This window comes from Manacus candei, unplaced genomic scaffold, assembly GCF_025592945.1.
Source record: "Manacus candei isolate 608988 ecotype Guabito, Panama unplaced genomic scaffold, ASM2559294v1 h1tg000014l, whole genome shotgun sequence".
In the NCBI taxonomy this organism is placed as follows: domain Eukaryota; kingdom Metazoa; phylum Chordata; class Aves; order Passeriformes; family Pipridae; genus Manacus; species Manacus candei.
In genome coordinates, this window is record NW_026138062.1 from 6,110,656 (window position 1) to 6,136,243 (window position 25,588).

A 25,588-nucleotide genomic window follows, 5' to 3' on the forward strand; every position below is an offset into this window, starting at 1 on the left:
TTCTGAAGGTCAGTCTTACTAGTAAAGACTGAGGCAAAGAGGACATTGAATACCTCAGCCTTTTCTGTGTCTGTGTTACCAGTTCCCCCGCCCTATTCAGCATCAAGCACACATTATCCATACTGGGTCCATCCAGAGGCAGAAAAATCTGCAATCGGCACTGACAGTGCTTCTTTTTTCTGCCCATACAAAGTGCACCTGGAGCTTTGTGTTACACAGGGCCCTTTTACTAAGGAGAGTGATCCTCCAAGGTAATCACAGCAATTATGACAAAGGAGTTGGAGCATGTGTAGAAGCATGGAAGAGAAGGAAGTTAGCCATTTTAATATGGTAAGTTGTCCTTGCCCTCAAGCTGCTATTCTTTTGCTGCAGCACTGGAGAGCTCCCTCAGAATGAAGCTGTCTGTATTTCTCCTTATTGTGTAAATGCCAGAAAATGTTGTCTACCCAGCATCAGATGAACCACAGACAAATGCAGTCAGCTATCTGGAAAAGCCAGATAGATATTTGTCTAAACTTAAGTATTTCCAATCAGATAAAGTATACCTAGAATGTTTGCAATATAGAAATTTACTTTGCAGTTTAAATATAAACAATATGTGCAATAGACCAAAGCAGTCATAAATTATACAATGCTGTGTAATCTGCTTAATTTGTAAAATAATAAGTGATTAGGTTATTCTATTACAATTGCCAGTTTTACTGTGGCATATACAGTAAATTAGACTGTGAAACTATGTTTTCACATAACTAATTCTTATGTGTAGGGCCTTTGTTTCTTTTTAACCAGGGTTTTGATTTTTATAAAGTGAATAGAATGGAATAGAATAGAATAGAATGAACTATTTCAGTTAGACTAGACTATTATCTAGTCTGACTGTCTGACCGCTTCAGGGCTGACCAAAAGTGACAGCATCTTACTACAAGCATTATCCAAATGCAACTTAAACACTAACAGGTCTGGGACATCAACCACCTCTCTGGGAAACCTGTTCCAGTGTTTGGTCACCCTCTCGGTAAGGAAAGGTTTCCTAATAGCAAGTCTGAACCTCCCCATTTATAAAATAGTGTTTCAATATTTATTTTAAAAATAACAAAATTTTGAATGCATCACTTCCAAAAGATATATTTCTTATTTAATTTTATGTTAGTCATAAGAAAATTAAGGTGGCAAGAGCAAATGTACATTGTTTCCTTTTGAAAGTTTCAAAATCCAAAAGTAGGAGTCATGAATAATGCTAAGACTACAAAGCAAGAAAACAAAATCAAAAGAAGTAAAATAAAGATTAAAGCCCTTACCCATTTTGCTAAAGGGTATGCAGCATTCAGTCTTCAAAATCACAGAATGATGAAAGTTTTCTCCACTAATGAGGCCAATTAGATAAACTAGTGGTATAATAGTCACTAAATTTTATAATGAATGCATGTCCCTTCTGTGTACATACTGTTGGGTGAACTGAAACACATGGAAATAATATTAGAAGACATTCATATGACATTGTTTAGACAGACTGAATTGTATTAGGAGGGATATTTCTTACTTCTTTTTTTTTCTTCCTTTACTCTATTTTCCTGAATTTTCAGTTTTATTGGAAACGCTTATTTTCATTCTTCTCTTTTCCTGAAATTTTATTAGATGGATAACTCTTAAATTTTTCAAATAAAATCAGGGGTGCATATTATAAATACTGCTTGGAAGTACAGCCTAATATTTCCCTTAGAGAAAAATACTGTAATTATATCTCTGATCATTATCAAATCAATGATTTCTTTAAAATAGGGACAAAAATAATTATTTTTAAAATAATTTCAAATAGCTCATGAACTTACTCCATCTGATTGACTAATGTACTCTGAGTAAGCAACCAAAGAGCAGTGCCTATAAAGCACCAGGTGTAAAACTGTTGTATTTATAGGCATATAATCATCTAAATAATAGATTTTAGCTACTAAGGAAGTGGGTTCACAGGATAGCTGGTTCAAAAGATCCTCATTTCTTGCATCTCCCTAAGTGCTTTAACCTGTAAAGCTACGAAAGTTACCACATATCCAGGCACAGCACTTCCCACAATTAGAAATGCTGTTAATCTGGTTTTTTGTTCACAATCAAAAAAAGCTTATAGCTTTCCAAAAATAAAAACTGTAGTTATAATATAGCTTGCAGTTGTATGTTTTGTACATATTTGGGATTACCAAAAGCTGTCTTTTCATCACCATCTTTCCAAACCTTTTTCAAACCTAAAATATTAATTTGTTTAGCGCATTTCTACAGCACTTCATGTTCTGGAATGCAATAAGGCTGTGTGACTTTTCACTGGAGAGACCCTAATAAAAAGTAGCTACATAAAACAGATCATAGAAGGAATAGAAAAAAATCCCATAAATATTATATTTATAATGCTTGTGAATGTCCCTTTCATGGGAATTTTAAATCTAAAACATCACTATATTACAGCAGTTCTGACTGTTTATAGCTAGTCATTTCAAGCAAAAATAACCACTAAGAAAATACAGTCCTAAATATAGTCTATTAAATTCTTCCTGCTAGCATTCTATGACAGAAGAAAGACGTTGCTTTCTTTACAGTATTTAACAGCTGATTAAAAAAAAAAAGTAAGACAAAAGTCTCTTTTAACACAATATAATTCTGCCTATTTTTTAGAAGACACATAATTTAAGATTTTCTTTCAGTATTAAACTGAGATGAAAGGACTTAAGAGCTTTCATAATTTTGATATTTTTGTTATCTGCAACTGTTTGGAAAACTTAGAACACAGTGAAGACATAAAACTTTTGAAAATCCCATTCTGAATTTTTGTAGGCTTATATTACATACAAAAGTGCATACAAGAATTTTACCAAACCCGTAGCACAATTTCCTCACTTTCAAAATGAGGAAATACCAGAATTCCTCTGTGTGGTTTTTTTTTTTTTTTTGCTTTTTATGTTGTGTTTCTGATTCCCAATTTTTATATGCATATATAGCTTATAGCCTTTAATATCACGGTCACATACTTCCTTTTCCTTCAGATCCCAAAATCATCAGTGCCCAGAATAGCCAATGAACAACTAATCAATATTCCTTTTAATCTCTTTTATTCAACATTAAACTCAGACACCATTGATCTTTTGGGAATCACAAACAACAGTTTCACATAAAGTTTGGAGAAAAGACTTAATTATAAAGCCTTGTGCATTTTCTCTTCTCTCCTTTCCCTTTTCTTTTCAGCTCTTGCCTGACATCAGACTCGTCTCACCTCCTCTCAGGTCCTGTGTTTGTTCCACTCCAATGAACCTCAGCCCTGTTACCCGAAGTGTGGCAGCACACGTCTTCAAACACGAAAACAGAACTGTGGCTCAGAGTACAGACAGCTCCCTCAACCAGCTTGACCCTCAGCTGTCAGAGCAGTGTGCACACAGGGAAAGGGGTGGGAACATAAAGCTAAACTGCTCCTCCCAGAGCAGGACTTGGGCAATCCAGAGTGAGACTGGATTAAGTTGCTGCTGAACTACACTGTGAGTGACACAGGAACTTGCCCTTCCATGGCATGGGACGGTGTCATTAATCCATGCAGAAAGAGAATGGAAACACACTTATGCTGAGAATATCAGGCTCCATCCGTACCAAAACTTTGTAAATCTTGCTAAAATCTCTTTGTCCTTCTGTCTGAACACTGACAGTGCCTGAATAACAGAAGAGAGGTAACATGAAACAATTTATTACAACTTGTAAACAAATTTCCATAAGATTTTTGTTTTGGGAGGGTTTTTTATTGTTGTTTTAGGGGGTTTTTTGCTTGTGGGGTTTTGGTTTTTGGGGGTTTTTTTGTTTGTTTTTTTTTTTTTTTTAACATTTATACAAGGCTTAAATGTATTATAAAGTTCTTATGCATTCAATCCAGCTGTACAGTGCCCTCTGTGGTAATCTCCTTGGCTAAACACAAGCTCAGAGACCAGCACAAAAGAACAGGATGAATCTGCAAGGTGCTCTGTAACAACAGGTACCTTTAGCTGTGACCCAATGCTTAAGAATTACATACCATCTTTCTCAGGCTGTCTTACTAATGCTTCCTGTTCTTGCTTTGTATTATGCAGCTCTCTTAAACCTATATTACATTATATCTGCAGGAACATACACACAGATATTTGCTAAAAAAAGGAGTTTGTTTCAACTCCTACCAGCTAAAAAGCATAGAGTCCACTATGCACTGAGCAATACCAGTAGGTAAATGGACATATATAGACTTCAGGAACAGAAGTGTCATTAAATATATATCAATGCGAACGTGTGAAAATACATAAATATATGAATAGTTGTACAACCCACACTTCCCCACTAGATTCTGCAGAATAGCATAAAATAATGCCCAGGTATCGAGATGATGAACAACTGCTGCACTTATTTGTCAGTCAGCAGAGCTGTGGGAGGCAGGAATTAAAGGTGAATTTGAAACAGGAAGAACAAAGGAAAAGACAAATTCCATCTACAGACAGCATGGCATTGCTCTGCTGACCCAAGCAGAAAAGGGAACAAGTTGCAAATTACCAGAAAAGGAAGCCTTGTTATATTGGCATTAGTGGTCTTTCCACATCACACAGAGTTTAAATTATGAATATAAATCAGATTTAAATATTCATACAACATGTTAGAAAAATTCCTTTATGTATGGTAATTTACACAAACATACACATGAACAGAAAAAACTCTACAACTACATGTATCACTAAGCAGGATACTCTGTAGATTCTCATATTAACACTTGCATATGTATATATGATACTTCCAAACATTTTAACATTTTTTTCCCTGTCTACTTCTTTAAAACTCACAAAATATAATAAAATTCACTTTTAAAACTGCAGAAATTGCCATTACTTGCTTGCTCATAATCATCTTTTCCCTGTCTATTAGAATCACTGATGCATTAGTTGCTTATCAAAACTTGAAACAGTTCATGAGTCATTTCAAAGATAAAATAAATAAATATTAATGAGCCAATTTCAATGGAATTCATGTCCTCTGCATCTTAAAGCTGAAAAACTGTATTTATTACATGTCAGAATTGTCTTGATACCTAATAAATGGGAAAATATGAAATATGAAATATACCGACTAATTAGATCACCATTGTTCAAGGGATCATTGCATCATAGTCTTATTTGGTCAAATTAAAGATCAAAGAGAGAAAGGACTGGTCAATTAAAACAAATTAACTGAAAGAGATGTTTAGATCTGATGCAGCTTGAGTGAAAAATGAAGAATTTAGGGTAGAAATTTTGGAAGTCATTCTATATCAGACAATCTTAACAGAAGTAAACACATGATCTTCAAACAAACACATTGGTAACAAATATCATTACATAAGAAATTTTAGTATTCTTTACATTATATGAAGAAAGGGGAGAAGAGAGGTATAGAGTTTTCAGGAGTAACAAAAGAATTTTATTTTGGATCAATATGAAATTTTCATTAAGCCAAAACACTAGGAGGAGGGCTCTTCATCCATTTAATTTTTCTTACTAAAATTCAGTGAAATACACTATTTTGGAGTAAAAACTTTCATTTGGAAAACATAAGTGCGCTGAGGGACTTTCAAGTCTGGGTCCATGACAGTTCACTGCTGAAAATTCAAGTCTAAAACTTTTCAAATTAAATTACCCAGGATGAAATAGGAAACACAAGTCCTTCCCTTGAGCCTTTACTTGCTTGTTCTAGCTTGTTCCTGAATATTATAGGCAAAAAAGATCCCACAGAAATCAAAGGAGCAACAGGGTATATCCCTGAAAGGCAACTGTAGCTCTCAAATAACTTGAATTAGACATCAGTGAACCACTTATGAGCCAAACTGTTAGTGAAAAACCTTTTCCAAAAAAAAAGACGTTTTTTCTCAAGAAGTTCAGCAGCAGGATATTATGGTTCATGTAGTTGGCTGACATAATGCAGTTAAAATGGGAAATTCACAGACTGAGCAATTTTCCAGTTACTCAGTGACTAAGCAGGATGAAGAATCAGTTTTAATAGACTCTGAGTCTTAGTAAGAAATGAAAAATGCTTTATTTATTATATTAGGTCAAGTTGTTTACTGTCAGAGGTCCTGTCAGCTGCTTAGCAGAAGAAACTGCTTCAACCTCACGTACTGAGGCAGGCTAGGGCAGTCCTAGAAGTATTACTGCACCTCAGCTGAGGCCACACCACAGGGACACTCAGACACCCTCTTCAGACCAGTGTGTACCGTGAAACTAAAGACATCTCCCCAAATCAAGTTATCCGATCCAGCATTTAACATAGAATATGTCACTGTCAGTGAAGTCTGAATGTAAGAATACAGAGAAAAATACAATTACAAAACATAATATAGATTAAAAATAATACATGAAAAATTCAAATTTTGGTACTTAAACTTCATAAATTAGAAGATATACTAGGGTTTTTCCTAATGTGTAGGTAAGCAGTGCACACTTTCCCTAACAGTATCTTAAAATTCTTCATGTCATGCATTTACAGCTAACAGAGCTCTCACATAACTCACTTTTTCTCTCAAGTATATGTAAGGAAGGACTCAGTTTATGTTACAAATGAACTGTGCTACTTCCTCTGAAACCTAAATAATTATGGAAATAATATATGCAAAGTCACAGGTTCTCTAAGGCAGGCCAATAGTATGTAAAATAAGGATTGCTTAAATTTATCATTCCCAAATCTTCATTCGCGAAGCCTAGCCATGAAATTTATCATTATCTGCGCACAGGATAGCAGTGAAGTGATTAAAAATTTTTCTTATGTTCATGAAAAACATTTTTTGTGCTCCTAAAAATTGCATTGTCAAATGAAGCTGAATTCAGATACAAACATGTTCCTCACCATAAAAATGGCCAAACAAGTAAGAATTATCAGTCGTACTTTTCCTGCTTTCACTGAGTGTATATAAATCACCTTCTTACCTGCTCAGATAACTCTGGCCCATGGATATGAGCCTGCACCAGAGCATCATTAACAAGCAAATGAAAGTTGAGAAGCACGTGCTCAACGTCGTGTGTTCCACTCATGGTGCTTGAGAGCTCCTCCAGGGACCGAACATATCCCCGCCAATGAAGATCAATCTCTGCTATGCTGGCTAAGCAGCCCCGGAGGATGTTGAGGCAGTAGCCCATGCAGGGCTTGCTCAGCATCACTCCCTGGCAGTGGGGGCAATACTGCATTCTCAGTAAAGCTCTGCTGCAGTCTTTGGAGAAATGCGGGTGATCTGTTGTATTGATCACTTCAATCCCCAAATTCAGAGCCTGCAAGAAAGTCCGGCTGGATAAGAGTGATCTTCCCATTTGTCCTATGGCCTTTTTGGGAATGTTGCCAAAGGGCCTGATGTCTCTTCTCGCCATTCGGAGGCACTCTGCATATTCCAGTGAAATGTCAGTCAGACCGGGGTTAATCACGTGGTTGTAGACTACTGGAAACAGAGTGTCAAAAAATCTATTGACAAATTTCTCTGTGCTAATGTCTGTGCCAAACACGAAGAGTCCAACATCAGTGAAAAACTCCTGAACACGCACAGTAGCCTCAGCAGCCATGTTTCTATATGCAGTGCAGAAAAGTGTGCTTGTGTAATTCTCAGCCAGTCTGATAAGCATTTCAAAGGTTTCTGTAATTAATAAATCAATCAATCAATCAATCAATCATTATTTTTAAGGTTTAAAAAATAAGAAATTAGAGTAATAAGAACTTAAAACAGTTACATTAGGACAACTTACATTTATCCCAAATGAATTTTTGTATTAGAATTTCTGAAGAGACAAACTTCTCACAAATTATGACAACTGTCTTTTGCATATAGGGAAACACTTTACAAATAATGTTTCGACACAATTAATAATCCATATGTTTTCTTTGCAGATTACATTAAACACAGCCTAAAAAAAAGCATCTCCTTGGATGTAGCAGTCCAGAATAGCAAGGACAAAAATTTAAGTCAAACTGATTCTTGGTCTACATGGTTTAAATAATAAAAGTGCGAAGAATATTAAAGGTTTATATGAAAATAGTTATTTTTGTAACTGTAAATTCAGTCCTTTACACAAATTTTGCCAATGCTTTAGATGAAAATTGTTAGGTAATATTAGTAAAATAGTGATGATTCAATAATCCCTATAGAATTACATTAATAAGGTTTTTATGACCCTTTTCTTTTTTTTTTACTACTACTTTTCCTAGATGAAAACATCTAAAATGTCTGTCTCAATCCACGGTTGCAGTATCCTGTTACCAATAGCACAAACAGTAGTTGAAAGAATAAACCCGCTGCACATGGATAATCAATGAATTTTACAATATCGTATAAACAGTAACAAATCTTCAATATTGAACTACATTGCCAGTGCCTCAACAAACCCCAGACGAATGAGTACAATAATCAACTGTATAATCGATTGACTATTTGTGCTTTTCTAAACAGGATATTATGATACTGACCTCTTGTGTTTACAATTCTGCATCATACTGTTTAATTGTCATTTTAGGATTTCTTACAAAATTTGTTATTCAGGTTTATTCTACTGTCACATTTTCTACTTTATAAACACCAAGGTTATTCCAGAGATTTGTTTTGCTCTCAGACAGTCTGACAGACAGCAAAGCAGACCCATGTTTGCTTTCAATACTGAACAGCGCCAACGAATACCTTACAAGGGCAATCCATGTCATTTATAACACATTCAGACACCTCAGTGACAAATCAAGTTATGCTGGTTCAATACTGCAAGTGTATCATAGACGTAGCAATGTGTTTCTTTATCTTTTAAATCTATGGGCTCAGACTAACATAATCAGTCCTAATTATTCAGCCACATAAAATAAGTGCTGAGTTTTCAATCAGTATAAATCTAATAGACATAAAATACATTTTGAATATAACCAAGATGAGTTATACAAGCTCTTTTTATTGTTATTAAATGATTTTTTTAATCTGCAGGCTCAGTGCCTCTTATCTCCATCCTTTATGAGATCTTCATATTAACCACTATACAATATCCTACAGAACTTTCTGCAGTACTACTGTCAATAATGTCTAGTATTTACCAGAGATGACATGTCAATTTTATTCTTCTTTGTCTACAATTAAAACTAATGTTTGTACATTCCTAAGTCAAAAATCAGGGTTTCCAATATCTTAATCCATTAATTTTTTGAAAGAACAGGTCTATTTATCTTCCTGATTTTGCTAAGAAGAAACAAAACTCAAGGCTAGGAAAAAATGTAGATATAGGTGTTTTGTGTATTGCATTTATTCACCTGATACTTCATATCAGTACATATATATACATCATTTTTTGATAATAGTGTATTTAACAAAGTGATCACAAAGTAATGCAAAATAACTATCAAGTCATTGCTTTAAAAGATTTGCTCTCTTCATATTCTTTAACCTTTCTGTTCCTGAGAGCCATAGGTAGTTCTAAACTGCAAAGATGTCCCAGTTTAGCCATCAGTCCAGTGGATTACTAACTTTAAAAGAAAACTCAAAAGTATACACATGCCCTGTTTACTAGAAAAATTCACAAAGAAAACAAAAAAGAAATATTGTTTTTTATTTCTAGACATTAATCAGATTTAATGGAAATATCACACAGAATGAAATAGAATCTGGATTGGATTTAAACCAGCCCTGTGATTCTCATCTTTAATAGTTCTGGCAAAGTGTCTTTCTACTACAGGTACCTTGGAAAACTAATTTGAAATAAATTTCTATGAAACCATGTTGTTCTAAAACAACTGCATTTTCTTAAGTTTACCCTTTTTTCACATAGATGAATGTACTATAGAAGCTGCTAAATAAGCAAATGCATGGTCTAAATTCTGAGTATTACTTTTTGAAACACATATAGTACTTAAAGCAAAGATAATCTAATAAACTAAAAATCCAGTATTAGTAGTGGGCCAACAAGTTGTGAAGTCTTATAATTCAGCAGTAATTTATCAGCCGACATTAAATATTATAAATTAATTCACAGTTAGCCAGGGTAATATATAAAAATCAATAAATTATAACCAGACAGGTTAAAATCCATCCTTGAATTATGGATATTGTATTTAGCAAGACTGCCTTCCACAATCCAGAGGGGAACCAAAACTCGTGAGCCTGGATTACCTTAATGATCAGCCCATGACATACAGGAATCCAGATAATCAAATCCAAGCAAAAGCTGAAAAACGTAACAATAATATGAATTCATTTTTATTTGAAAAAACTTTATGGGAAAGCATTAACTTGTTGACAGCTGCCATTAATGTCTGGTGATTTCGTAAGTTTTCCTTCTGTTTATGAGCAGCACAAATAACCTAGAAGCATCAAACTCCCTCTCCTAAAGACTTATACTCCACTCAAATGCATCTTGTATACATTGTCCTACTGGAGACATGGGGAATGTCTCAGTTAAAGTATACAACCTAGCTAGTAAAAGGCATTCAAAAATTGTGAAAAAAAAATTGTGGAAAAGAAATTAATCCACACAGTATTACATTCATAATATCTTTGTTTAAAATACATCAAACAGAGAAGTATGTATAGATGGGAAATTCAGTGTACCTATTCCTAACTACAAAGTAGTACACAGTACCAGATACACTGCAAAATCCCTGAATCATTTACCATATCAGAAAAATGAGCTGGAAGAATAATGTTTTCAAAATACATAAATGGATTACTAAGAATGAACTCATTAGGGCATTGCCTGTGAAGGTTATTTGGGAGAAAGATAAAAAGGATAAGTGTGAGCAGAATAGATTTGAGACTCACTAAAACTGCTCCTCATTAACACATATTTCAATTAATCCATTTCATAGATTGTAGACTCACCGCTGAAGTCAGTAAGAAAACAGGTGTAACAGATTAAACCTGTAGCACAGTCAACTTTGTGTTGTCAACTGCTAGTGATACACCTTAGGCTTTGCAGCCCAAAGTACGCATAACAGACTTCAGAATTTGTCATATCTTCTTTGGTCTTGAATTTATTTTAGCTGTCTTTGAAAAAAAACAGAAACATTTAAGAAACTTGCATTAGAATCAGTTGACCATTGTCTAAGTTGTCTGTGTTCCATGGCATATTACTCAGATATTCAAACATCAGGAATTTCTCACATATCCTGTGATTTTGAGTTTGTTCAGTTATACTGTAATTTTTTTTAGTTGTGGTTTGTGTTAGGGTTTGTATGGTCTTTTTAGTATCAGGAACTGTTGCACTTTGAAAAGAAACAGCAAATTCTCTGAAATCCATATGTAAGGTGTGCTCTCCTTTTTTCCCATAATGAAATTGTGAGGACTGATAAGAAATTCTTTCCCAAGTTAACCAACAAATAGAATGTAGAAAACATGTCCCAAAGCCAGATGAGATGAATTTCACACATTATTGTGCTACATCCTTTCCTGAGTCTGAACTGATTACGATACTTCTCATTCTTATTTTATAATCTACTTAATATCATCATCAGTGTTAATCTGTGTTTAGTAATCCTGATACCAACCATTTTGCTATGTGGAATTTGCTTTCTAAATCAACAAATTCAGGTGTTTTTTTCTTTTCCTTCTTCTTCTTGCTATCTATACATTCAAGAACAGGCCCTGCACTGGAGGAGGACTCAAGTTCAGCTGACCTGACACCATGATCTCCAAGTCTTGTAATTTGCTTGGGTTTTTTTATGAAATGTTGGAATAAATTTATCTTTTATCCAGTTCTCTGGAGTTACATTAATTTTTATGACTTAATGGAAGTCACCACAATTGATTCACAGCATTAGTTTTGAACTTTTCAGTGCAACTTACTGCTGTTGATTTTAAAATACCTAGCCTTAGAATCTGCTATTTAACATACTCCTAAATAGTAACTGGAATGTAAAGTATTTAATCATATCTTGATAGATTATATTTTAATATTGAATGACTTTCATATGAATGAAAGAATAAATGAATGATTACATTTATGAATATCATAAAGTTATTATTTTATCTAGTTGTCATCAGTGATTCCACTTTTCTCCCCAAACTGTGCTTCTTTTCTTTTTTTTCAGTCTGTTGTTATCCTTTTAATAGTGCTGACTATGGAAACATTCATCTAGTCATTTTGGAAGCAATATGAGTAGATTGCTTTGTATGGTGCCAGGAGAAGAAATAACTAGCAATTAACAGAGTTCAACCAAACCATTTTTTATCTCTTGGATTCTGTTTATGTTCTTTCTGATTTTGCATTGTTCCATGTATTTCACAGGCAATGTTTTCCCAGAGAAAAATATTTCAAAATTCTGATTATATTGCTTATTACCCTGGAAAGAAATACACTTGGAGTTGCAGGCAGACCACTGAGCGGAATCAGAGCTTTAAAACTTCTTATAATGAAGTTGCTTGGAAAATATTTTGATTTAAAATGTTGTGCATGGTTTGCCAAAAGGACGTAAATTGATACTGAGTTAAGATAACTATATTTACGTATTTGCCATAATAAAAAGGATGGCAAGTCATCTCAGATGTATGAAAAGGGTATTTTTTGAAAAAAGAAATTCGTAGCAGGATGATGTTGGGATAGGAGGGTCAGAAAATTAATTGATTAGAAGGATAATTTCACTTCATATAATTTCAAACATATATATGATAGCTAACAAGCACTTCTAAGACATGATTCATTTCTCTGACTTGAGATTACTACTTTGAGTTGAGATGAACTGCTAGCTGGAAGTGATTGTTCTTCTCCCTTTACTATAAAGTGATGTCACAGTGAAGCCCTATGATTTTTGTAAGGAACTGGTATTAAGACACAGTGTCCTTAAACAAAATGCAATACTGAAATTTATACAAATAAAGAGAAGAGATGAGATGATCATGCTTCTATAAAGTAATTTTAATGGTAGATAAATTATAAACTTCTTATGCATTTATGCAAATCTTCTTTCCCTCTGCACACCTGTGAATATGCTTTTCTTAGAATGAAATAAAGTATGTTCTTGGTTTCAGAGAGCTGCCTGAGCATCATGACTATACATGCTAACTTTATAAAATGTAATTATCAGGGAATCACAAGGAAATTGCTCATGAAGAGAAAGAACAACTTCAGGAAGACTTCCATGAAGCCATGCTAATGACTGACAAGAGACAACGCTTTTGCCTTTACATTTAAAAGTTTAGAACCTGAATTTTTATTTATTTTTTTCCAGTTATCCCAGTTTTATGTTGACAATGTTGATTCAACTTCAGTAAGCTGATTTTTAATTTATACACATTTAAATGAAATGTTAATTGGGTTATAGCAGATTGCAACATTTCTCACACATCAAACAAGTAAATATATTCATTTTGTATCACTGAATATTTAAACTCACAGCTTTCTTTTAAGTCTTGGTTGAGGTTTGGTTAGTGCCTGTATCCAATAGTCTGAGGAATTCCACACTAAAAATTGTCATACCATCAGTCAAAGGAAGTTAAGGAGTTTGTTTACTTAACATATGACTATATGTAATGGGTTTCAAGAAGCCTCCAGAGAGCTTGGTAGGGTATTAGTTGCATTTTTTATCTTTCACCTCACTTTGCTTCACTTCATATTTACTGAGAAGAAAAAAAAAAAAAGATGAAAAAAATGTCCTTTAAGGCTGCATTTCTTAAACATCAGTGCTTTAGCTCTGGTATATCAGCAATTAGTGATCTAATCACCGTGATTAGTGATATGTGCAAAATTCTACTTAATGTAGGTGATACAAAAAGCATTTTGGTCTATGCCATGTACTTCAGTACCTAGTTTTCAGAATGCTATAAAAAGGAATGAAGTATGCACTTCCAAGTTTCAGACAGGTTAATAAATGTAGCATTTCTCACTTGACAAGATAGAAACTCACAGAAGGTGGATAACCAGGCAGACAAAAATGTTCTTTCACAATTACAAGGAGAAAATAGCACCTGTCAACAATATAAAAACTCCAGTTTGCTAAACTGGTTAGGAAAGGACATACAGATTTACTATATAAACTTATCAAAGTTAAATGAAATTCAACTCTGGGGTAGTCTCAGGAAAAAGAAATTCCTTCTAGAATGACTTTTTTATTCTGTGTAGCTGCTTTTGATGATAACATCTTAAAATCAGATATTGATATGGATTGGAATAGTCCACTGTACTTTGATTTATCCTTTTTTTCCCATTATGATTCCTGATTTTAATACAATTGATTTCTACACCAACTTCTAACACATTCTTTAGAAAGAACTAAATAATACAAGATAAATGATCCATAGCTGCTTGTAGCTTTGGCACTTATAATGACAGAATCATAGAACGGTTTAGGTCCCACTGAGACCCCTTCTATTCTGTCTCCCGTAGGCCATGGATCTCCATGCCCTACCTCTGCTGAGGCAGCAGACTGAAGGACCTGCCATCTGATTTTTCAGTCTAGTTCTCTGGCCTAATGGCACCAATGAACAAGCAGTCAAAACCTGAATTTCTTTATTTAGTCTGGATTTCTTTCTACAGTCAAGAAGCAGACAATTCCATGAAATTTTTTTAAATATCCTCTTCTTAAATACCAATCCAATTTCTTAGGAGATTATTATCTCGTCTATTATTTTCTGACTTTGTTTTGCATGGTGTTTCTTTATGTCTATTAATGTTTAGTCAGAGCTCACTCAATGGACCAGAGAACAACAGATGTTAGATTTAAATGCAAATCAGTTGTTTACTGTATAATTACATAAATGTGGGTTGAATATGGGCTGAATATCATTAAATTATTCTCTTAAGCTTTATGTCTTAATACTCTTCAGACTTCACCGAGTTCTTTCCAAATACACAAAAGATAATTTGCCTTTTTAAATGCTGTTTTTTTACTTTCATAAAGATCATGAATATAATCAGTACATTATCTACTTTTACTATACAGCTTTACTGGGGTGTTAATAGCCTTCCACCCTGCCACTATTTGAAGCTGCTCTGCTAAGCCCTGTTCTGCAAATGCTTCTGCAGCACTGCTGAGTCACACATTCTCAAGGCATGTAATGCTTTCCGTGAAGGAGCTGGAGATACAAGCTGATGGAAATATGTATCTCTTCCAAACTATAAGCCCATGGAGATTTCTATCCCATCATGTGACTTGCCCCATCATGTAATGTGACAAGGGGTACTCATATCATGCATCACTCAAAACTGGATCAGTCCCTTTACAGCTGTGTATCCTAGATCACGTAGGACTGAGATATCTATCACTAGAGAATGAAACCTCACAGAAACGAGGGGTAGAAGGCACTTGCGATGTGCTCCAACCCATCCTTTGAACCCATGATCTTATATTTTAACATCTTCATCTGAAGAATTCTTAAAAAGTGCACATTAACAGAGAGGCCACAACCTTCAAGAAAATCATTCCAGTGCTTCACAGTTCTCTCATTTGCTCTCACCAGTGAGAACAAATCATTTGCTTCTTCCTCCTTTTAGGTATTTCAGATTAGGTCCTCTCCCAACCACAGCAAAAATCTCTAAAGACCAAATGCGTCTCCAAAGTAGATGTGCCTACATCTCAGCTACCAGTAGAGAGGATGATGGCATGATTCATCTGACCTAGTTTAGGTGTCCACATGGAAATAAGATGAATCATGCTGTTTTTCTCCTCTATTTATACAGAGAAACAGGGTGATTAGTTCATCAGATAAGCTAGAAGATGAATCTTACTCCTGAAAACTGTTATAAATCTTTTCTCTTTATTAAAATGAACAGTCCTATTACTCAGTCATAAAGGGGTCACATTCTACCTCTATGTAGTCAAATTTAACTCTAAATACTTCCAAAGGGAAGTCTAAATGGCCTAAATTATGTGCTTAAGTGGACAAGCTGCATATTTAGGAGTTCAAAATTCATATATAGCTCTGTCTGATTAGGTACTTCAAAAATGTTTTGTTAAACTATTTCAGGATTGGATTGCTTCTCTAAGTCATGTTTACATTGGGAAACACTAAGTTCTATACATCATTTCAAGAGAACAACTGCTGAGCCAGTCCTCCTCCAATCTTCAACTCATCTTACTCCTATGTCAGTGCAGAATCTGCGTATGACTCCATTGAATGACATCCCTCTATTTTGAATTCTAGCTTTATTTTCCAGCCTGCACATGCGCTTTTGTTGCCCTCCTTCACTTGTTGAGAGCACACTGATTATTTCACCATTCAACACAGTAGTGAAAATGGTGTCCGTCCTTGCCCAAGAACCACATCTGAAGACTCTTCTTCTAGTCTGACCAGGAACGCTCACTAACCAATTAAATGGACATTTCCAAAAACTTTAACATCTGTTTAGTGGTAACTTAATCAAGACAATTCCCTAATTACTTATGAGAATGTCACATTGAATAGCATAAAGAGACTTAGGAAAGACAGTTGATTTAACATCTGTGCTTCCCACGTACCCACACTTTGGTTCCATTTCCCTACAGGGAAATTAGACTGGTTTGACCCAACCTGTCACCAGTAAATACAGTCTCATTGTTACTGTTTAATATGTTCTAGTGTTTGGCTTCTAAATAGTTCAGCATTTTATTCTCAATAACTGAAATTAGGCTAAGGAAACTAAAATGCTCTAGTTTTCTCCTTTTCTGTTTAACAACAACAACAACAAAAAAACCCCAACAAATCACCCTTTTCAGTCTTTTGTTATCTCTAGAAATCCAAAGACAACTACTAACACACTTCAGAATGTGTATATTGACAAAAGCAACCAATCAATGAAAACCACATGGAAAACAATTCTGAAAACATCCTTTTCATCTTACAAACGCTGTTCCCTAGCTGTACATAGGGATCCTTTATCTGTTAACAGCCTGATCAACATGAGTGATAGATGGACTTGAACAGAATTAACTGTTTCCAGGGGAACCTGATAGGACATGTGAGAACATTTTGCCCTTTTCTCCTTTTTTTAATGAATCCACATGAGAATCTTAGTTATGGTCCTAGAGTAACATATTCTGTGATGTCATATATTAATACACATTTTTACTCTGTACTACAAAGCAAAAGGTTTATTATGGAGCTTTCCATTTTAATGTTCCAATTCATATATAACTTTGAATGCATGCATGTCAATACTGATGAAAGCAGTGACATTCACTAAGCAATTGATAATGCCAAACTCAAAACCTTCAAGAAAGACAGCAGATAAAGATCACATCAGCTTATTACCCCATCACACAAGTATACAGGGCAGTGATTCATCTCAGCTACCACCTCAGCTTAATACCATAGTCTCTTTTTCTCAACAGTAGAAAATTATGGGAAGTTTAAGGTATGATTCATCTGACACATTTTAGATGTTTATGGGAAGATGAATCACGCAAAAATATTTATGTGGGCAAGAATCGTGCCAAAAAAGTGCCTCTCATATAATTTTCTGCTGAGGGAGCTGATGGTGACAAGCTCAACAATCCACTCTATTATACCAGTCATCATTAGTTTTACATGTATAGCTTGGTTATCTTAGTTACAAACTTACTTATAACTTCCACATTATTGTCATGTAACAGTTGGATCTGAATTTCCACTTAGAAGATCAGATCAAGCTCTAATCAGATCAAGTTTCTTCCAGAGATTTATTTGTCCAGAGATTGTTTCCTTGCAAGTAGGTAAGTTTTTAAAATGATGTATTCATCTAACTTCCACTGCATGAATGCAATCTATATCATAGAAAAAATTCTGGTGAAAGTAATGAACTCCTAAATAAAATACAGAAACTCTACAGAAGATGAACAATATACCTCTGCAAGTTGGAAGGCATCTTCCATTTCTTTTTGATGTTATTAAGTTTAATGTTGAACTAATAGTCACACAAAATAAATGTTTATGCATTTTCTTTTATTTATGCATATTTACCCATAACTAAAAGATTACTCCTCGGTTTGTTTCAGATCACTCCTACTAGTTCTTTCCAAGACTGCCTGTGTGGTTCTACAGACAGGCTTACCACAGGGACCACTTTGAAAAAACAGTATAGCTGAAACTGCGTAAGCTTCAGCACTCTCCACATTCTTTCAATATTGCTCCAGAAAGCTTCCCATTCCCTTTATCTTTCTGACACCCCATGGCATATAGCAAAGCACTTCGGGTTCATTTTGTTGGGTACGGTGCATCCTTCCTATTACTGAAGACTGAAAAAATGCATTTAAAAAAAAAAAAAGGTCATGTAAAATCAAGAATGCACACACAGTCAAGCAATACATGAAAAGGATATGGTCCTCCTGCTCTAAAAGGAGCTAGCCCTAAATGGTATGGACACAAGCCACACTGTATTATTTGGCTGCAGTCTGATGTCTCCTGAGACCCGTGCAGTTGCAATGCTGAAGTACCTAATATGTCCAATCTTCCTTCTGTAATCATGAAGACAGTGCTTTAATGTTCTCTCCCTCTTGTGTACCTTTCATCTCACTTCTGAATTTTGTACTTGGTTCCTGGACTACTGATGGGGCTCTCTCACCCTCTACTAATAGAGATCAAACAGATAAAAGAGATACAAGACAGAAAAGACTGAAAGTAGCATTCCTATTCTCCACTCTATTTACCAAATGCCTTTTAATTCCCTGTCAAATCCAGTTTCTCAAGAAGATCACATATTAAACTATTTCCTGAACTGGCCACTTTCCTAGAAGTGACAAAGTAGACTTCAGCTCTTCTCCACACTGCAGTCTATGAAGAATGGGATGGAAGAAGGAGAACCAAGAGCACTGATCTGCTGTAACCATCCAAGGAAATAAAACCTTCATTTCAGTTCCAATGGTATATTTCTTTTAAAAGAAAACCATGCAATTAGTCCTACTTTAATCCTAAGGGATGAGCAACAATTGCAGCTCTTGAACACAGACTGTTACTCTGAACACAAGATATACAAAACATGTAAAATCTTCCTCCATAACCACGAAAATAATCTGTCTGTAAAGCAATAAAATACTCCCTTTACAAATCCCACACATGCGGGAATGATGTTTCCAAATTAGCAGATAACATAGTGTGAAAATAAGAGGAAGGTGAACAGTCAGAGAAATTCTGCATCTCCTGAGACTCTTAGAATTGCTCTGCTATTCTTTTCTGTGACTAAAAGTCCATATGGTTAATTCGTGCATATTAAATATCACAGGAATGTTCTGCTATGAGAACTAATTTCTTCTCTCTCTTTATTTGTGGGTCTTAGTGGGATGACATTTACAGCAGAGATACAGGATCATCCTGTCCTTTCTTAAGAATTCTGTGTATTGCTCTCAGTGGCTCAAGAAGACTTTCAAACCAGCATGACTGCTGATGAAGGACTCTCCTTGAAGATGGAAAATTTCCCTCAGAAAGCTGCATTTGACTTGAAGCAAAAGGCAGGGAAGGAATCCCTTTCTCTTCTAGCTGGTAGATAATGCAAGTTAATAAACCTCAATGCTGTTCTAAAATAAAAACATGACTAGTCACATGGCAGGAGGCTCAGGAATCGAGCACATGTGCAATGAATAGCACTGGTGTGCTTCTGAAGCTGCAATGAGCATTATTTATGTGAAGCTATCAGAACATGTTAAACAACTATTTCTTTCATTCTCTGACTTATTTCTACCATGACCATTTTTTGAATTTTTTTTTTCACTTGACATCTTGCAGCATGATTTGGTTCATCTGCATAAGTGACTTGACAAAGTGGCATGAGCAATAATCATTGGTCATTTAGGAACCATGGAAAACAAGTAGCATTGTAAGAGCCACTGTGGATCAACTGAAAATATGGGGCTTAGAAAACTTTCATCTACATGAGAAAAGATGACACCCATATATATTTTTTGTGGAAAAATGCACCATAACATAAACCATTCCACTGAGCAGACACAGGTCTGTGAGCACTCATGTTACGGTAATATATCTCTATAGATGGCACATACAAAAAAGGACTCAGAGGAGAAAAGCTAAAAGGAAAAAAAAAATCCATATAAAAGAATTTTCTTTTATTTTCTCTTTCAAGTAGAATGTTCCCTGCTTCTTGGGCTTTACTGGTTTTAACTAAGTCTACAATTAATGCCAACAGAGCTTTAAAATTGCAAAGTTCTGGCTTTATTGTGTCTTTTAACTGTTGATGCAGTACTACATGCATCATTTAGAACTTGCTTCTACAATCCCATCAAATGAATAGTCTTCAATAATAAATAAGCAAATACGTAAACAAATAAGTATTGTTTTTACATTTCTCCTGGATGGTTTATGTAAGACAATGGTGCATTTGTATTCTTCCTCAATGGTGTTCTGAGATGGGGAGAAATAAAGTGGATAATATTTTCTCCTTTCTGTATGTTTAAGAATTCTAATTTGTAGTATCATAACAATGAGACAATTCCTGCCAAAGTATCATCTTTCCAAAGTATAAAGGATTAATTTCACTTTACTTTAGCCATATAGAAATCAAACACTTCACTTACCCTAGCTAGCTGGATAATCAGTGGGTTCAGATAGGCACCTCCTCATATTTTATCCCTGAGGCAAATCTAAGATTACTGATTAATTACAAAGACGCTTTAACTGTGCAAACCATAGTTCCCACTCACACAGACAACTTTGAAGGGCAATTCATCCTGATTATGGCAACCATCCACCTTAGGATGGGATGAATTGCACTCTGGTACTCCTTTTCTTTCTTTAAGAATTATGCTGAGCCTAAATAAGGCAATAGAGCAGATACTCTTTTAACTACTTTACAGATGACTAAAATTAGAAAAGAATAATTCCACTCAAAAAGTCTGCAAATTCAATCAGGTTCAGTCCTAGGTGGCTTTAGTACTGAGTTTACCTACCCTATGGGTCTTCAACTGCCACAAAGATAATTTCTTTTAATTAATGAGGGGGAGGATTCTCTTCTGTTTGGGAACCTTTGGGTGTAAAATTCATTCTGCAAAGGCCTTCAAGTGTAAATGACTAAACAGGTATGAAACTTAAATTTGCCCCTTACCTGATGAGGTCTAAAAGGTCTAACCCATTACATAAATTAAATACTTTCAGCAAAGATTCCTTAAAACTCAGGAATTAAAAATGGGGAAAAAATGGAAGTGGTAAAATCTGTTACTGCTGTACTGATTTTGTCTGGCACTAATAAGATATGCTACAACTGACCATTTATTCAGTTGAACCCTGAAATGTTGGTTAGCACTGGAGAAAGGGACAAGGAACCTCATACTGAGAGCCTATTGAATTTATTCAGCTCAGTGATACACTGTTAAACATATCCTTGCAGGTTAGTGTTTTGTAATTATTTAGTAATAGGTATACCTATATATCTACCAGTAATATATTTGTTTTTAACTTCAATGAATGTGTGCTACTTGATATATAGGTCAGCCATCATCCACTTAAGAATTTAATAATACCCATTTTCTGTTCCCACGATAAGGATGCAGCACACTGCTATTTCACTATATTTTTTCCTAAAGAATACTATACTGTATTGACATGATTTTATTTGATTCAACCCATAGAAATAGATACACTCCCACAGAATACGTCCCATAGAAAAGAAATACTGCAGTGAAAAGTCTGCACTGTGCTAACTTTATGTAAAATACCTTTACTAGCTAACTATTCTTTCCATTGCAGTCCACCTTGAAATAACTTTCTGAACTAAATCTTTACTTCTAAAATCTCCACCTACAATTAAGTATTCTGAATACCTTTATTTTAATATACACTAAGACTCCAGAATAATTTTTTCTGGGTCTGTCTGCACACTTAGCTCATTTCCTGAATCTGTTTTAGGATAAAATCCAGGTATGCAGCAAGTCCCCGTCCCAGAAATTAAACTTCAATTCACTTCCCTAAGGTCTATGAACAGAACATCAAGGAAAGCAAGCCACTGACTATTACATAATAACACTTCAACTTTTTAAGAATGCTTGTATACAAAGTTGAGCCAGCTATACAGACAGATTTCTAAGCAGCATCCTAGCATACTGAAGGTGAAAGAAAACTTTTTTGTAAACCAATGCTTTCTGATTTTTCTAACTTAGCCAGAATCTGAAGACAAATGTGAGTATTACCAACACTTCAACCAACAGACTTCTGCCTTCAGTGGAAAATGGAAAAAACAGCTCACCTGATTCTTCAGAGTACATCCTTTTCTGATTACCACTTCTATCTTGCTTTAGGGAGATTATTTACTATTTAAAAGGTAATAACCCAAAGATATTCTGACAGTTAGTTATGAGCATCAGTTTGAAATAAGACACAACATAATGTATTGTTCATGTGTAAGTGTAGCCAAAGCTGTGGCTCACAGAGTGGCTTCCTGTACAGCATGAGACAGCCTAATTCCACTAACACTCCACAGATAACAGTTTTCAGACAGAAGAGAAATTACCCAGGAATAGTTTCTAAGTTCCTCTGAGAAAAACGATGCAAGCCACTGCTGTGTGGGATCACCTATTTCTGTATTAGCACATAAGCATTTGCTAATGTTTGATCTTAAAGGCCAGAGGGAAGATTGAGCTTGGAAACTTCATACTGTTCACAGTGATAAGTCATTGTTTATCGATGTTACAGGCTCTTGATCTTTTTTGTTGTGCTGTACTGCAGTCTGACTGTGAAACACATAGGAAATTCATTCATGCTGTGTGTTTGTGGAACTCAGTGATTACTTGTTCACAGGAAGGAAACCTGAGCATGGGGTGCTAGCCAGAGAGATCCTGGATCAAATCCTGACAAGAAAAACTACTGCATTTTCAAATAGTGTGTTAAGTACACTCATTTGAAGGAAATCAATTGTTTGGATTAACAGTGAGAAAAGTTTTATTACTTAGAAAGCAAGAAAGAAATCTACTTTGGAGAATGGAGTGTGAAAAGTTTTCAAAGCAGCTCAACTTTCAGCTTACGTTTTCATGCTGAATGCATTAAAAATTGTGAAAGAAACTTATCTAATTCCTTCAGGTAGAAAGCAAATGTGGCTCGATTTCTTATACTCTGTTCAGTGTTATAGATTAGTACGCAAAATAAGACTATTGGTTCCTTGGAAGCCTATAAGAAAAGCCAGGGCTGTTATAGTATTTTGTAGTGAGACTAATCCTGCATGCTCTGTGACAATCAGGATCCAAAGGGTGTTGCCATAGGGACCTCAAATTTTTTATGCCACCACAGTTAGGTTAAAAGATAAAACATTAGATATTGAAGTGTTTCTACGTATTTATGGAAGTACACTTTTTGAGCATCTTCGGGAATTTAAAAACTGCTGCACCTGTACAGTTAGGTCCCCACTAAATGTCAGGTTTTCAGAGTACAGTTCTGATGGTAGACAATCAAATTTTCTCCAGATTCTGGTATTCACTCTCAAAGTTAAGTTTGTGAATGAGTCACCTAAGAACATTATTGTTCAATTTGACTTCCTAATGGCATCACATGGAAGACAGTTATCAGCTGTACACATTAAGTCTGTTCACTCACTTGTATCAGGGATGTCTGCCAGTTTACAGGTTGATAGAGAATACATGATTCAGCCGGCTATCACACATCACACCGAAATTTGTGTGGCAGATCTTAATGCGGGAAAGAAGTCTGAGCCCACTGAGGTTGGTGTTTAACTACCATGTTTGGTGCTTAATTGCTTCTTTAGACTCAGTTCCTTGATCCAATGTTTTTAAAACAATTTGCAGACTTAGAAGCTTTGCTTTCACTGAATGTCAAGCACTAAAGTCTGAGCAGAAATTCTAGTTTTCTAACTGTGCAGCAATAAATAATATAGTATACAAACCGCTTGTCAGTCATAGCTATAGCAACAGTGAGCAATTAAATAGCACTTTGAAATGGTGTATTTCATTAAGTGAACAGGTTAGAGTGCTTATGCTATTAAAAGCTATCCAGTCAAAGACTTAATCTACTAGACTCTTAGAGGTGCTAACAGCAGCTACTTTGTAAAAAATCTCCTCCAATAAAATAAGGAGGCTTCTGGATCATGCAAAACTGGTTCCATTTTCAAGTATAGTTCTGCTGCATGTGCCATGTGTGTTTCAGTAACAGAAATACCAGCAGACTCCATACAAAACTAGTAGGCACTCTCATCATACGTGCTTTTGTGATAGAGTATTGTACAGATTCTCTTTTATAGTCGTGCAATATACTTATAATGGGAAGCTATCTTCCGAGATAATAGACTGAAATGTGTGTTAGGTTACTTAGGACTGAGAACTGAAGATATGTCAATAGAAGTAAAATAGTTAATATTTCCCACAACAATGCAGGGTAGTTTGGATCACTGAATAGTACTGAGAATTTTGAAGCTTCAAGTTCCTGTATCTCCAAACTGAGCAGAGGGACTATCTATGAATACCTAGGAAGTCCTGTAATTCCCTCTATTTCATAGAGTCAGAGAATCATCTAGGTTGGAAAACACCTCTAAGATCAGCAAGTTCAGCCATTAACTCAGCACTGCCAAGTCCACCACTAAACCACATCCCCAGGTCTTTTAAAGACCTCCAGGGATGGTGACACATCACTTTCCTGGGCAGCCTGTTCCAATGCTTGACAACCCTTTCAGAGAAGAAATATTTCGTAATATCCAATCTAAACCTCCCCAGCACAACTTGAGGCAATTTCCTCTTGGCCCATTCTATTCTTTTGCAATGTTAGGATAATATTCTTACTTGCATGAGAAGGAGGCTATGAGGATTTATTATTTGATCAACATGTTTTATACATCAAGAGACATAAATATTCTATCTGCACTTATGTCTAAATGAAGATAGGAAATTTGCCTGAAATATCATTAATATTGAATCTTTTTTCCACATTAAAAAAATATATAAAAGTACATGACTTGTCATATGTGACTATCATGTTTTCTATTACTGACTGCATGTTCTGTTATCTGTTATCTTCTATAACAATGAGAGAAGAAAGGTGGGGGCTACTGCACTAGTGCCAAACTAGAAAGACTGAACAGATAAAGATAATTCTTACATGCATCTAAGAAGTACTGTCTGAAACATAAAACCAGAGATAATTCTGCTCTCTAACTAACTAAATATCTTTTGGGAAAGTAATGTAGTGAAATGCAAACTAACAATCTCTTTGGAAGGACTGACAATAATTTGTTACACAAAACAGAAAGCAAGAACACATAGACCCTAGGAAAGAAGACAGATGGAAAGACACATTGAGAAAAGTGAAGGTACAAAATGTGAAACAACTAGCAAGGAACATGCAAGGTAAACAAAGAAAAAGATCAATAAGAGCATTAGCTGCAAGAGGAAGACAAAGAAAAGCTGGTCCACCGTTCAACATGGAAAAAGCTATCAAGTCATGGCATTACAAAAAATCTAAATGTTTAGTGCATTTACTGCTTCAGTCTTCACTAAAAAGATAAGATGCAATCAGGCAGAAAATGTAAATAACACAAACAACAAAGCATTTAAGACGGAAGAAAGGAAACAGGTTAGAGAATACACCCATTAGTTAGTTAGCTTTAAATTGTTCAGAAATGACAAAATTCAGGGAGTACAGAGAATTTGCTGAAGCAATTTCAGAAGCACTTAAAAAACCATGGATGATAAATGGGATTCAGGAAGACTGGGAAAAAAAAATCAAACAAGT

General features: G+C 35.1%; 1 protein-coding gene across 1 annotated transcript in view; it reads right to left on the reverse strand.

Annotated features, from left to right (window-relative positions):
• The window catches only part of GPC5 (glypican 5), a 314,065-nt gene that overhangs the window by 219,366 nt on the left and 69,111 nt on the right, over positions 1–25,588 (reverse strand). Inside the window, exon 3 of the mRNA XM_051780908.1 lies at positions 6,942–7,636. Within this exon, the coding sequence (XP_051636868.1) occupies positions 6,942–7,636 (695 nt within the window). The remainder of the gene's footprint in view (positions 1–6,941; positions 7,637–25,588) is intronic.